The following is a 14,608-nucleotide window of genomic DNA, read 5'->3' as shown; positions in this document are numbered from 1 at the left end:
GGTTGATTAGACTATATATATATATATATATATATATATATATAAAACTGGGAACTGGCATTGAGAATTAGCCTTAGCTAAAATGTTGTAGTGTGTGACATGATTCATGAAACATACTTGTCCCTATCAAATCAACATATTTGATAGTGACAAGTATATATATATATATATATATTTTTTTTTTTTTTTTCCTGCAGTTTTTTCCACTAACTGAAATGTTTTTAAATACACATTAAGATGAATTCAACACACTGCATTAAACAGATATATGGAGGCAGAAGATGTCTTTCAGTCATCAATGTACACCTTCAGCGATACACAGGAGCTCTTTTAAGCTTAGGGAACCATTTCATTCACAACACCTGTCCCATCAATGAGGAATGAGAAATACTTGAATAATCCCCTGGCGAAATTACTTTTGTTACATGACTCCATCTGTAATAGAGTGACTATAGGACCTGTTTGATATAACACAATTTCATACAATATATTAGGGGGTCCCCGCTCCATCTCGCTTTCAGTTTGGGGGTCCGTGGCCTGGAAAGACCCCTGGTGTACCCTGTTGATGACTGAAGTAATAATGACTGCTCAAAAGTGGAATGTACAATAAATGATTATAAAATTTATTTTATTTAATCTTTTTACTTGAGCATTTAATTCTTTGGCATGTTAAATCTTTCAAAAAAAAAAAAAAAAAAAAAAATATATATATATATATATATATATATATATATATATATAAAACATAAATACCTTGCCCGGAAGGATAAAAATAAAGACAAAATAAAATCTATAAATCTGCCTTTATAAAACTGGAGCTCCTCTGAGTAACTTCCTTATAATCAAATTTAAAGTTGAGGATTTGGGAACAAAATACAGAAGAAAAAACTTACAGTCACACTGATTTCATTTATTTTACATTGTTTTCATCAGTTATGACACCTGGGGTCCATTTCATGAAGCAGGTTTAACAAATTTAAATCCGCAACTCTAACTTGATTTAGCCTAAAGTCGGGAGCTCTGACTTTTCGGTTTCACAACAGGTGAATTATTTCAACAACGATGAAGCAGACTGAAGATGTTTTATGGTTATCTCCCTTTTATCTCCTCTTTCTTTCATCTGTTCTCCTTTTAATCTGTAAAATTCCCTGCATAATTATAATAAAGCAATTTATATGCATCAATCAAGCGGAACACTATGGGGATAGTCGTACTGCTCCACTTGTGAAAGTAAAATCTGTTGGGCTCTTTTTGGCATCAAGACAATTAATCTTATTGCAGGATCGCCAGACAGGACACTGTTAAAGAAAAAAAAGCGTGATAGGTTTAAAAAATCATCATCATCATCATCATCCTTGAATCGACGAGTCGCCATGCCAACAGGCCTAATCGGAACCTAAAGTACCCTATCAACTGAGTTGTAGAATCCTCTCCCCATAAATATAAAGTTTCCGGGGGAAAAAAATGCTGATCACCCTTTAATAAGATGTGATCGATAGTCATTTTTTTAATGCACAAAACTATGAAAAAATCTGACTAAATCAGGGGGATTGGCTGTAAGGGGAGCTGAGACAGACAGGTGGGTTCTTACAAAGCAGAACAGAAACTATTTTATTTTATTAACCGACAACTAATATATTTTAATGTACCCCTTGCAATGCACTCACGGACCACTAGGGGTACATGTACCCCTGGGTAGGAATCATTGACCTACGGTCACAGAGTTTGGACCATGACCAAAAGAACGAGATCCAGAATACAAGCAGCTGAAATCAGCTTTTTCCGCAGGGTTGGTCCTCCCTTAGAGATAGGGTTAGGAGCTCACCGGGAGAGGCTTGGAGTAGAGTTGGAAGACGCACCAGCAGCACTTTATTGGTCTGCTGTATGGGACCACTTTGCATTTAGAGTGACCTACGATGACGGCGGAAAGAAAGTTGTGGATAAAAGTGCAACAGTGTGCAAGCATTGTGCAACACGTTTTGGTTATGCTAACAGCAACATGACCAACATGTCATGCTAACCCCGAAATCCCACATACTCCGCTCCGCCCCGCTGCGCTCCAGACCGCCTGCACAAAGCAAAGCATACAGCCTCCACTGTGGCTCCCGTCCCCCCCCGCTCTGAGTTCCTTGGAGATCGTAGAGGGCATGCACGAGATGATTAAATTCAAAGCAGCAAAACATGCGGAAATGATCCAGGGTTTCTGCGGATCATTAAAATTGATTACAATTCATAAATTTTTGGGGGATTTTTTCATTAATTTTTATGGGATTTCGGTGTAACAATCAACATATACCGAACCGAAAACCATGACCACGAAACCGTGAACCCAACCAAACCGTGGATTTTGTGAACCGTTCCACCCCTAATATATCTATAGATATATATCTATAGATATAGATATATATAGATAGAGCATACTCTAATGCAGTTATTCAACAAAAAAACATTAGAAAATGTCTAGTTTTTAAAATGTCACTTTATTGAATTGAGGTATTCTAAAAGAACACTGAAACAAGTTACATTTTGATGTCAAAACAAAAACATACAAATAAGATAAAGTAACAGTGATGCTATGGTTTTGTAAATAATAAAAAAAAACTATATCTACATAGCCTTTCAAACGTTTCCCTCTAGAAAACAGATGGCATAATTTACAACAAAATTTACAAGGTTTTACTCATAATCTTTACTATAACTAAATTAACAAACGGAGCACAAAATATCAATTAACCATTACAGATTTCACCCATGTCTGTCTGTGAGTCAACTTGTAATGGAAATTAAATCTACACTTTACTAAACAATATGTTTCAGAGGAGCCATATTGAAATATTATTCAGCCATTGTGTCCTTTTCAGTAAATATTTGATTTTTTTTTTCCAGTTTCAATATTTCTTTCAGTTCAAATCTGCAATCCAATCTTTTTTTTTTTTTTTTTTATTTCCATGATAAACCTGTTTCAGTAATTAAACAATTTCTTCTTCACACTCTCCATTAATTTACCATGCAGGACCACCTCGTCCTCTTCCACGCCCTCTGAAACGATTATCCACTGCTCTACCTCTACCTATTCCCCTGTTCCTACCGAACGGGGGACCAAACTGAGGTGTTTTGTCTGTGGAGTCATCACGACTCTTCAGCATGGTATTTGGCTGAGGTAATGGGCATTCTGAAGGGGTGGGAAGTAAGGCACCTCTGTGTCTTTGAGGTTGCGCGGCCTGTTGTTGTGGAGTATCAAAATCACGGATTGATTTTCCGCATCTTGTTGTAAAGGGTCCTGGAGGCCTTTTAAATGGAGCTGGAGGTCCTTCGTGAGTGTCAGTGTTCTGTTGATGAGGACCCCTTCCCTCTCTGCTAGTGGGCTGACCTCGATGCCTTTGTTCTTGTTCCCTCCAACCTGGACCTCTCTCAGAGTTTGTATCCCTTCTATCTTCTCTTGGTCCCATATTATTAGGCGACATCCCCGTTATTTCTGTATTGCCGGGACCTTGTTGTCTCATCACCGGACCTCTCCTTACTCTTTTAAATTCATGTTCAAATCCTTGGTAATCTGTCCTTAGATCATCCCCATCTACACCATGCCTTTCAGTTGCCTGTTCTCCAAAATCTAAAACTCTCCCATCAGACTCAGGAAACTCATTAAAATTTCTGTAGCCTGGTTTTGGGCATCTTAAATTTGGACCCCCCCTCTTAAATGGTCTCCTGTTTGGGTGTGATCTTCTTAAATTGAAACCTCCCCTTGGAGTCCTGGGTATGCCAACATCATGGCCCCTCATATTTCCCTTAAAGTCCTGGTGCCTCCAGTCATCCTCCATGTTTTCATGTCTCTGCATAGCTGATCCTCGTCCTCTTCCTCTGACCCTACCCCAGTTTTGTCTTCTATTACATGTACTCCCTCTACCTCTGAAAAATACCCCAGAACCTTCTCCATCAGGCTCTGTCCATTCATGTCCTTCGCCTTCTCCATTAGGGCCAGGATGGTCTAGATCTGTGTTGTCTTGAGCTGACCCTGGAGCGCTAAATGCAGGACCATCCCAGTCATCTCCAGAAACAGGAAACTGCACATTTTCTGAATCCTGTGCATCTTCCCATTCAGTATAATCATCTTGCCTATGGGACTCTTCAACCTGTTCATCAGAACCATCTTGGAAATTCGCAAAACTCCTATCTTCACTGTTGTCCCAAATATCCCCAGAAGATCCTCTTCTTCCCCACTCCTCAAACCCCGGCCCTCTTCTATCTGACCTTTTCCCTTCAAAGGCACCACCCCTCCAGTTAGGTCCAGTGCCACGAGAATTTGGTCCTGGTCTTCGGACATTCCTTCTCATTAGTCTTGGAGGTCTAAAGCTTCTACCTCTTCTATCATTATCTGAGATCTCATAATCATGAAATTCTTGAATTGGTTCAGACTCGACCCACTCTTTTTCTCTTTCATATCCAAGACCCTCTGTATTCACTCCTTCCTGCCGAGGACCTTCAAAATCAGGGCCACTTGATTCTCTCCAGTTAGGTTTCTGGTCTTCAATACCTGAATATGGCTTTGCAGGCACAGGTTTTCTAAAGTTTGAGCCCCTTGGATTTTGTCTGTCAGGGACTTGGCCCCCATAATCTGCAACTCTTCTTTCATGATCTGGTCTCCTATAAAATTTTTGACCCATTCCACAAGTTGGTACACCTCCCATATCTATTCTGTTATGCTCTTCAAGGTGTGACATATTCCTATCAGGCTGCAGACCTCCCATTTCTGAAGTGGTTCTTTCTTGCTCAGGACACCTAAATGACGAGCCTCTTGGAGGGCTCCTGCTATTTTCTTGTTTTATGTTTGGAGCTGCTCTTTCTGGCCAAGAGTCCCTAATATGCCAGTCCTCGCCATATGCTTGAGGCCCTATTCTACCTCTTCCTCTACCTCTGATATTTATTTCTTTCCCTTCTTCTATGCGGAGAGGCTCAGCAGCCCCCAAATATGTTCCCTTTCTTTCAGACCCCGGTCCACAATTTTCATGTCCCATTGAGCCTTCCCAGTCAGAATTTTGGCAATCCAAACTGGGGCCTCTTCTGTCTGGTACAGGTCCTTGAATAGATGAGGATCTGCTTTCTGGACCTTGTCCTGGAAAAAATGGTCCCCCGCTTGCTCTACTCTGAGAACCAGTATTTTCCATAGCAGGACTTCCTTTAGTGTGCCCTGGTTGTCTAAATTCTGGGTTGTCTTGACCTCTACTGTGGTGTTCAGCAACTTCCATAGATAAGTCTCTTTTTTCAGGTCCACTTAATCTTAATATTGGACCTCCTCTTCCTCTCCAGGCATTAACAGGACCTCCCATATTGGGAACCCTTCTATCAATCCCTGGACCCAATATATCTGGTCCTGTCCTTTCAGGCCACATTCTTTTATTAAGTCTTTGTCCCATGAAATCTGGACACCCTGGCCCACTGCGTTTAGGCTCAGGGTTATCACTTTGAGGACCCATAAATTTAGGTCCCAGCCTCTCCACATCTGGACTCGATTGTTCTCTCCTGTCCAGCATTGTCACTTCAAATTCAGAGTCTTTCTTTTCAGGGGCCTGGTCCATCACATCTGAACACACAGGATGTCTCACATCATTCCTTGTGAAATGCAATTCAGGATTTCTTACTTCTGTTCTAGCTCCCATAAAATCTGAGCCCCTGGGCACCCTAAAATCATGCTCAAAGGTTTTTCTGTTGGGACTAACTTCTTTATTTCTTTGTGAATGAAAGCTTTGATCACCTACTTTTTGAGGACCCTGACTCTCCATGTTTGACCCCATTTTACCAAACTGATGAGTAGTCCAATCATCTTGTGTAAATGGCCCTGCCCTGACTGAATCTATTACTTCTCGAACTGCTCCTTTGTGAGCATCCCCAGCATCTGACTTTGGGGCATCTGAACCAAGATGTCTATCAGCTGGACCAAGGCCTTTATCTTCACTAGTCTGAAATGACAGTTGGCCTCTCCAGTTGGGATCTGGGCTGTCTCTATTTTCCTGAAAATCAGTTAAGTTTGCATCTCCCCTAAAAGTCTGAGATTCTCTTTCCCCAAGTCCCCGTCCCTTAAAGGTCACACTTTCAGTATGTTTTAAATGTGTCATATCTCCTCTAAATCCAATGAGTGAAGCACTTTGGCCTGCTTTATCACCTACTGCAATGTGAGAACCTAAATTCCTACTATGTGAAATTCCACCTTCAAACCTTTCAACTCCGAATGCTGTCTCTATTTTCATGATGCCTGACTTGCTGTCATAGATATTTATGTTGGATCTTAACTCACCGGTTTTCAAAAAAGGCAAAGCTTCCCTGTTATAATTGATATTTTGCTGTGCCTGACTAAAGTCCCCAGTTATACTTGGATTATGATGTGGCATTGTAGAAACAGAATCCCTGGACCCAGGCAGAGCTTTGTCTGACAACTGTTTTTTTAACAACTGATCTGGGGTCTCCAATCTAATGCTTGATTCTTCTATCCCTGATGCAACATGGAGGTTTGCTGCTCCTTGGACTTGTTTTCTTCTTTCTGAGTCTCCAGGGGTAGCCTGTGTATCGTTTATATTGGGGTTAGGATTCTTTATTAAACTTAGCACTGGACCCTGAAGACATGCTGCCTGTCCCATCATAGGTGTCCCATGGTCATCTAAGCTTCGCTTAGGGCCCAAAACATTTGTCATTACATATTGCATATCAGGCCCGATAACACCAATTCCTTGTTCCTTTAGATCTGTTTGGATCATGCCGTTTTCACAGTCCTTCGTGTCATCCCCTTCTGTGACTGAGCCCTGAATATTTAGTCCTGATGGTAAATCAGTCTTTTGAAAATCCACATTTTCAGTGCTGGAAGGTTTTGAAAACTGTGGTTCTGGATCAGGGCTTTCAGGAGAATCTCGAAGAGGTGGATCAATTTCTCTCAGAGGAATTTTGCTTTCAAATTTGTCTTGAAACCATGTCTCTTGCAGAGATGGTCTGTTTTCCTGGCTGGAAAAGCTGCTTGTTTGTATTTCATATTGACTGATTGATGGTTCGGAAAGCTCAGTCTTCACATTTTGAATAAGTTCAGCTGAGTCTTTAACAGGATTCTCAAGAAGTTTACACTCTGACTTATGTTCATCTGGGTCACTTTTAATTCCAATGGTTGATGGCATTGATGGTGATGCTAAAGATGTCTTTACGGGTTCAGGATTGTTTGGAGCACTTTTATTTTTTGTCTTATCAGTGACCTGTGAAGGTTGTACTCTGTGGCGTATTGGCGAAAGGGAGGCTGATTGTTTTCTTCTTGGGGAAGATGAGGACCTTCTCCGCCTATGAGAATGTCTGCTAGAAGCACGGGCTTTTCGATGGTGTCCTGAATATTCAGATGGATCTCTGGTTCTATGCCTAGACCTATCTCTTTCACTTTTTCTGTGTCTATCCTTGTCCCTATGTCTCCTAGAATGTGAGTGAGAACGCCCCTGTGACCTTCTTGAAGGGCTTCTATGGTCCATTTCTCTACGACTTCGTCTTTTAGGTGATGACCTTCGCCTTCTGCTGGGGTGCGAATTTGGAGAGGTGCTTCTGTTCCCATAGCTATCCCTAGTCTTCAGTGAAGTGTTACTAGTCTTTGTACTTCCTCCTTTAAAAACATCATCCTGGATTTCATCAAAAAGTGACTCATCCTCAGGGTCATAAGCTACATCAGAGTCCTCAATCTCTCCAGCAGAGGAATATTTCTCACAGTCTTTTACATTGTCATTTGTTCCTATTTGCTCTGTCAGAGTGTTTGTGGTATCTTTTAAAGTATCACTGACTGTTGTGTGTTCAAGTCTAACGGTTTCTGACTTCACAGCTGAGGTATCCTTTATCTCTGCATTGTTGGTAACTTTGTTGGGTTTATCTGCAGGCTTTGAAACTGTTGGTCTTTCACCACATTGCCCAGTTGGCAGCTGGCTGTGTGGAAGTGCTTTTGTGGGAGGAGACATTAAAGTATCAGAAACAGAAAAGTGAGCCATAAACATTCCCACAGCCTCTCTCTGTTGTCGTAACACCTCTTCCTGTTCTTTTAACTGTCGCTTTTGCTCTTCAATTTGCCTGTTAAGTTCCTCCAGCATCCGCTGCTGTCCACTCAGAGTTGCAGCTGAGACAACTACAGTGCCTGTGGGAAGGGTCGACAATACTGAAGTTGGGGTAGACTTTAGTGTTGTTGGAGTAGAATCTGAAACGGGTGTTTGAGATTCTGAAATTTGAATATCTGCGCTTTGGTTTGGAGAGGAAAGCTTTGTTACAGCAGCATCACCCTGAAATACTTCAAAGATAGTTTCATCTTCTGGATCATAAGCCACATCATCTTCCACAGAGCCAATTAATTCAGAGTCATCTGTATTATTATTATCTGGGATTTTTTGAGTAAAAATGTATCCTTTTGCAGCATCATATTCCTCTTCAGGGTCATATGGTCTGTCAAAGTCATCCTCCTTCTCTTCTTCTACCTTTTTGACTTTTGATTTTTGTCCATATTGCTGGACTATTGGATCAACCATAGATCCAGAAACTTTAGAGAAGACTTGTTTTTTCTTAGCATTTCCATCTGTTTTTGGGGAATTTCCATCAGAGGAGACTATTGGGTCAGACTCCTTTCCCTTAAACAATGTCTTCAAAATAGTCTGTAATGGGTTCTTATTGCTGTTGGATGGTGGGATACTCTTGCCTGAGTCATTTACAGCTGGGGACTGAGTAGCAGCAATGGCTGAAACAGAAGGATTTTCTTTGATTGAACCAAGGACAGGAGGTTTGGGAACTGAGCCAGATGAGGACAAGTCTGATGGTGATTCAATGCAAGTTGGAGAACCAGGAGGGGAGCAACTACCAGCCATCTCTGGATCATATGGTTTGGATATGTCAAACGTATCTGAACCATAGAGGACTGGTGGTTTTGGGATCCACATAGGGTCTTTGGATATGTTCACTTTGAGTTTCTTCTCTTCAACTTCCTGAGGTAAGCTTGCTGGACGTTTTAATTTCTGGGTAATTGCTAGACCCAAAATAAGATTTGGTCGGTTCTTTTCAAGGCCTGAAAAAGAAACAATTAAAAATAAGATATTCAATATTTTATATACAAGTAAAGAAATCTTGAAAACACATAGCTGAAATGTTGGTCAGAAATGCTGGACAATAAATATCAGAAAACAGTAACTTAATAACCAAGAAAGCTTTGACCTTTCAGACAAGTCTCTGAAAGTATAGAACCATACTGCAAGGTATATTTGTTATTTATGTTTAATGCATTGACTGTAGTAACATATAAAAAATATTCATAATTTGCTCATAATGTTAATGCAAAAAATGTCTACCTTTAAGGAAAATTTAGCTCGCTTAAACACGTTGTTTCCTCAGCAAATGACAATGTAAATATATGAGTTGATATTAGAAAGGCAACTATGACTGGTCAATTTTTTCCCTCTATTGGCCAGTCTGGGCTACTAACAAAAGTGCTTGATTTTCCTCTTACAAAAAAACTAAGAACTGCCATTTTCTAACTTAAAAAGGAAAATTAAATCCATTATTACTAATAAAGTAAGGTTATGAAAATTAGAGATGATCATGTAACTGCTTAATTTTCAGTTAGTTTTAACATTAACATAGTCAGTGATTCTTTAGCACATTTGTTTTCTCTTTCCTATGTTATGTAGACAGAAAAATAAGTAGATATCAAAATGGAACCAGCAAAGAAAGCAACAATATTGTAATTGAACAGGAAAATTCAGATCAGTGCATTTCTAGTAAGTGCAGTTCTAGTTGCATTAAATAAAACATTTTTAATTTAAAATTTGCTTAAATTAGGGTGAAGTTAAACAATCAAGAAAAGACACATAGGCCACAGCTCAGTATTTGTACCTGGACCTTCAAATGGCTGTAGTATGGATGGGATTGATTCATTTGCTCCAAGCGGGACTAGATACACATCTTTGATGGAACGGCTAATGTTGGCGACCACTCCAAAGCGTCCTCTGCTGCTGAAGTAGGAAAAGAGGGACACATAGGCCACCTCTTCCTCCTCTGTTGCAGGGTGAAAACGGATCACACACAACTCCTAAGAGAAACCAAAGCCAAGAGAAGGATAATTAGAAAAAAAATAATACTACATCCTTAACTATATCTTGCAAAATGCAGATGTTAATATATAAACATCTTGCATGCCTTTGTAACTGAGGTCTTTAGCTTTTCAACATAGTCCCACACAGTTTCGGGTAAGATTCGTCCTCCAATTTGTATGGTATCTGGCAAATCCTACAAAACACATAAGAACAATGTTTTTGAATTATTTTCTCTGTCACAGCCATATGTTATTGGTAAACTCAGGTAACATTGGGCCCAATATGTAATTGCTTTACCGCTTTAAGATTTTCAGCAGGTCCTGAAACCAGGTATCCTTTGGTCATAAACTTAGCCACAGTGAGCATGTTGAGGAAGCCTTTCCACAGTATGCCCTGCTTAGCTAGGAAAGGAGCAGTATCACCATCTGCTGGGGTTTGAGGGACTGCGGTTCTGAAGCAAAAAACAATTGTAAAATAAAATGTACAAACCCATATCTCTTCTCAACAAGAAAAAAAAACATTAAAACAAAATGTACACGTTTTACTTACCTGGAGGAGGCACCATACAGTCTTGGGTCAGTAGAGGAGGATGGCTTCATCAATATTGATTTGGGAAGAGCTTTTGGTGGTGGTATTGAAGGTGGTTGTGTTGAACTATTGGTTGGGGGGCCTTTTATGGCACTGTAGGGAGCTGTTTGTTTGCTGGTGATGTTACTGAGGCTGGAGTTACCCCCTAAGGAAGCAGTGAGCCTGTTTGCTGCTGTTCGAGGATCGCGTCTGGTAATGGTAACCGTGGAGACAGTGGGAATCACGACTGGTGTATATGATCGCTTTGGTGCAGGTAACGTGGAACCCTCTGCAGTTGGAGAGGCAGGAGACTCCATCATAGGGGAGGCAGGGGACTCTAATGTTGGGGAGGTAGGAGACTCCATCACTGGAGAAGCAGGAGATTCTACAATTGTCAATTTTGGAGAATCAATATCAATATGAGGCGATGGCTCCATCGGTGAAGATGTAGGAGAATCAATTTCAGGCATGTCAGGTGGGGCAAAAAGTGGAGACTCATCCCCTCCAAGCTTCCTCCATGATGGCTCAGTCTTATCCGTTGATGTAGATACCTTCACTTTTTTCTTAGCAGGTTCTTCATCTTCTACATTTCGTATCTGGCCTTTAAGAATGAATAACAAATCATTTTTAAAACGCTTTATGTTTTAAGATAGCTCCATACATTTTTAATTCAGATATGGGGTAATGACCCTCTCGAGACAACCAAGGCTGCATTTAAAAAGATTTGAAACAAAAACATTTATCAATTTACTATTTTTGTGCGAAATCAGCATGAATCTAACAACTTATTGAGGTTGTTTGGAACAGTGAAGGTTATAAAGTCTTACAGCTGCTGGGGGGAAGGATCTGTGATAACGCTCCCTGGTGCATTTAGGGTGCAGCAGTCTTTTCAGTTCTGCAAGAGCTGCAAGAACCTGTCGCTAATTTTTCTTTTTTTTTTTCTTTTATATGTTAAGAGGGGAAAAACAGCACAGGTCAAATTCAGACCTGGCAGGAAAGACCTTAAAGATAACCAGGAAGGAAGAAACTAAAGATCACAGACTGTTATGGAATGCACCGCAAAAAAAATTAAATCTAAGCAAATCAATTTTCCTTAAAATAAGTACATTTTTTCCTAAATTGAGCGGGTAAGTGATACACTTTGCCCATGGAACAAGACAATTTACATTTCAAATTAGAAAAATGTATTGCTTATTTATTGCTTATTTCAAATGCATAATATCTAATCATCTTATACACATACTCATTCCATTGGCAGATAATCCTTTTTGCCTACGTAAATTATCGTAAATACACCTATCTCAAGGATATTTTACTCATATTAAGATCATTTTTGCAGTTTAGTAGGGGTTGAATCTATTAAAAAATTTACCTGTGCATATTTTGCATTTCAGATCAAAGAGGTGAGCTTTGTGTTCCTTTGTTGTATCCTTCAGCATGCAGGACAAAATATCTGGCATCTTTTTGTTTTTGCCTGGTTGGATACCTTTAGCCTTGGAGGGCTGAGAAGGCAGAATTTTCTTCTGTTCCTAAGAATTGAAAATAAATGCTAGTAAAAATTCAAAGTAAGAATAATAAACATCAAAAGGATAGAGGGTCAATCAAAATAACACAAACCATGCTCTCAGGTTTTCTTTCTGTTCTAGCAGGATTCAAACTGGCCAAATCAATCTTCACGGCTTCAGGCTTTGGCATATTTGTCTCCTTAGCAGCTTCAATCCTAGGCTTCATGATGAAAAACAGACAAAGCATATTGTCCCCTCAGAAAAAGTATTAAATAGTTTTATGAAGCTGAAATGTAATCCATATTTTTTTTCCTTATATACTTTACCTGAGATGGTTCCTTAGTAGTTGGCTCAGGGGCCTTAGTAGCCTGCATATCCTTTTGGGTCATTCTGACAAGCCTGAATGGACCAATTTCTCCATTTACAACACGATACAACAAGCCCTATAGAGAAACAGAAAGGGGGATTAAAAATTGGCTTTCAAGAGAAGAAAAAAGGAATTCCAATGTGCAATGGGGGAGAAAATTTTTAACATTGAGGGGAGAAAAATATTTTAACATTGCATGAAAGTTAATCAACATGTCAACCAACCTTATTCCTTGGGTCTTTGAGGTTAAACATTATAGTTCTATACTTGTTCATGTATTTGCTGTCCGTAGTGCGGAATATGTCAAACATTTCCTTCTCAATGCCAGCCACAAGTTTTACAACTTCGCTTTCAGGCATCTCCAGATCGTCACAATCACTTACCCTACACGAACACAAAAAAACACAGATCCAAATAAATCACAACACAATGATATTTTTAGCATTAAAATCCTGGAAAATAGGAAAGCAGAAAATTCTCTGGGCAGTAAGATGAACTATCTTGGCTAGGTCAAGGTTCACTACATTTTCTGGTAAAGTTTACCATAACATATGAAAAAACTTAAATTGACTTAAGTTAACCATCACAAAGTCCCTTACGCATCTATATGTTGATTAAAAGAAAATATAGAACACAGAAGCACTATTAAAAACAAACAACAAAAACACTGCTGTAAACTAACAACATTGTATTGGTTGTTCTTTCACTTTTAGCTGTTCTATGTTCTATGACTAAATGATTATTTCATTAAGGGTTTAAGCCAGTATCCAAACACAGTTATGGAAAATTTGATGGAGGGAAAAAGTATAGAAATGACAAGTTGCAAAACAAACATGGAAAAACAGAAGTTTGAAAATCCCACTGAAGAGACAAGGAAGATTCACAAGATTAAGATTGTTGAGTTTTAATATCATCCATACATCCATTTTTCGTCAAGCTTATCCCAAGCAGGGTCACAAGGGAAGCTGGTGCCTATCTCCAGCTATCAGTGGGCAAGAGGCGGGGTACACCCTGGAAAGGTTGCCAGTCTATCGCAGGGCAACACTGAGACAAACAGGACTAACATACATTCACACACACAGAATTTAGAGAAGCCAATTAACCTAACAGTCATGTTTTTAGACTTTTGGAGGAAGCCAGTGTACCCGGAGAAACCACGCATTCACAGGGAGAACATGCAAACTATATGTAGAAAAACCATGGGCCGGGAATCGAACCAGTAACCTTCTTGCTGAATGGCAGCAGTGCAACCAACTGCTCCACTAAGCAGCACTTTTAATATCAAAATGAATATATATTTTTTAAATATATTCTAATTTCTTGAGATGCACCTGTATATGTCCTAGATAGTCTTCCAAAGCATTACTGGAGATTTTTGTGGACTCTTTAACATCAAACTGTTATTCAAAATTGCATTAACCTTCTTCGTTTTCTGATTAAAATATCGGATAAACTTTTATCTTTCAAACCACAAAGACGGAGGGACACTTTAAAAACCACTCTCACCTCTTGAACAGGATGCTAGTAAGGGTGCGCTGGATGCTCTGTCGGACCTGGTTATTGGGCTGAGAGGGTCGGGAGGACGGAGCACTGGGCGCCGGAGGGACAAGAAGATTACGGGTTTCATTCAGCAGAGTTGAAACAGAAGAAACTTTCTGGGAGGGCTGGCCAGAGGCAGACTGAGACACAGGCTGTTTCTTTGGTATGACATATGTGGTCTTTTTGACGATTAGTGCACCCATCTCATGGACTCGAATGGCTGAAGGTAGTGGAGTTGGTGTTGCTGCAGTTTGATTGGATTTTTCCGGTGTGGGAGGGGCTGAGACACCATCTGTAGCAGTTGGCTGATTAGACACATCAGTACTTTCAGGTTCTTTTTCTGGGTCACTATTTTTAGGGTGTTTTTCCTTAATAGACACATCAGCACTTTGAGGTCCTTTTTCCTGAGGCGGCTGCTTTAATGGCGGTTCCACCGTCTGTTTTACAAGTGATATTGTCCCAACCTCTGTTTCTGGCTTTTCTCTGGTCTCATCAGCTGTTAGAGAAAAAGAGAATATGTTTTATTTATGAATTTAAAATAAAATGATCTG

At 39.9% G+C, this 14,608-nt stretch overlaps 1 protein-coding gene across 3 annotated transcripts in view; it reads right to left on the bottom strand.

Moving 5' to 3' along the window:
* Nucleotides 1-2,461: 2,461 nt before the first annotated feature.
* Nucleotides 2,462-14,608, bottom strand: part of LOC119774111 — a 45,887-nt gene continuing 33,740 nt past the window's right edge. For all 3 annotated transcript variants that reach the window (XM_038271462.1, XM_038271463.1, XM_038271464.1), the window contains 10 exons: nucleotides 14,025-14,553; nucleotides 12,743-12,902; nucleotides 12,478-12,594; nucleotides 12,264-12,371; nucleotides 12,019-12,175; nucleotides 10,629-11,247; nucleotides 10,377-10,530; nucleotides 10,183-10,272; nucleotides 9,880-10,075; nucleotides 2,462-9,055 (listed from right to left, as the gene is read on the bottom strand). In XM_038271462.1, the coding sequence (XP_038127390.1) occupies nucleotides 3,003-9,055; nucleotides 9,880-10,075; nucleotides 10,183-10,272; nucleotides 10,377-10,530; nucleotides 10,629-11,247; nucleotides 12,019-12,175; nucleotides 12,264-12,371; nucleotides 12,478-12,594; nucleotides 12,743-12,902; nucleotides 14,025-14,553 (8,183 nt within the window). In that variant the 3' untranslated portion in view covers nucleotides 2,462-3,002. The remainder of the gene's footprint in view (nucleotides 9,056-9,879; nucleotides 10,076-10,182; nucleotides 10,273-10,376; nucleotides 10,531-10,628; nucleotides 11,248-12,018; nucleotides 12,176-12,263; nucleotides 12,372-12,477; nucleotides 12,595-12,742; nucleotides 12,903-14,024; nucleotides 14,554-14,608) is intronic.

The sequence above is a fragment of the Cyprinodon tularosa genome, unplaced genomic scaffold, assembly GCF_016077235.1.
Source record: "Cyprinodon tularosa strain WSP-4 unplaced genomic scaffold, ASM1607723v1 ctg8, whole genome shotgun sequence".
Taxonomy (NCBI): Eukaryota; Metazoa; Chordata; class Actinopteri; order Cyprinodontiformes; family Cyprinodontidae; genus Cyprinodon; species Cyprinodon tularosa.
The sequence above is the reverse complement of the archived record's forward strand: the minus strand, read 5'-3'. Positions and strand labels throughout refer to the sequence as shown.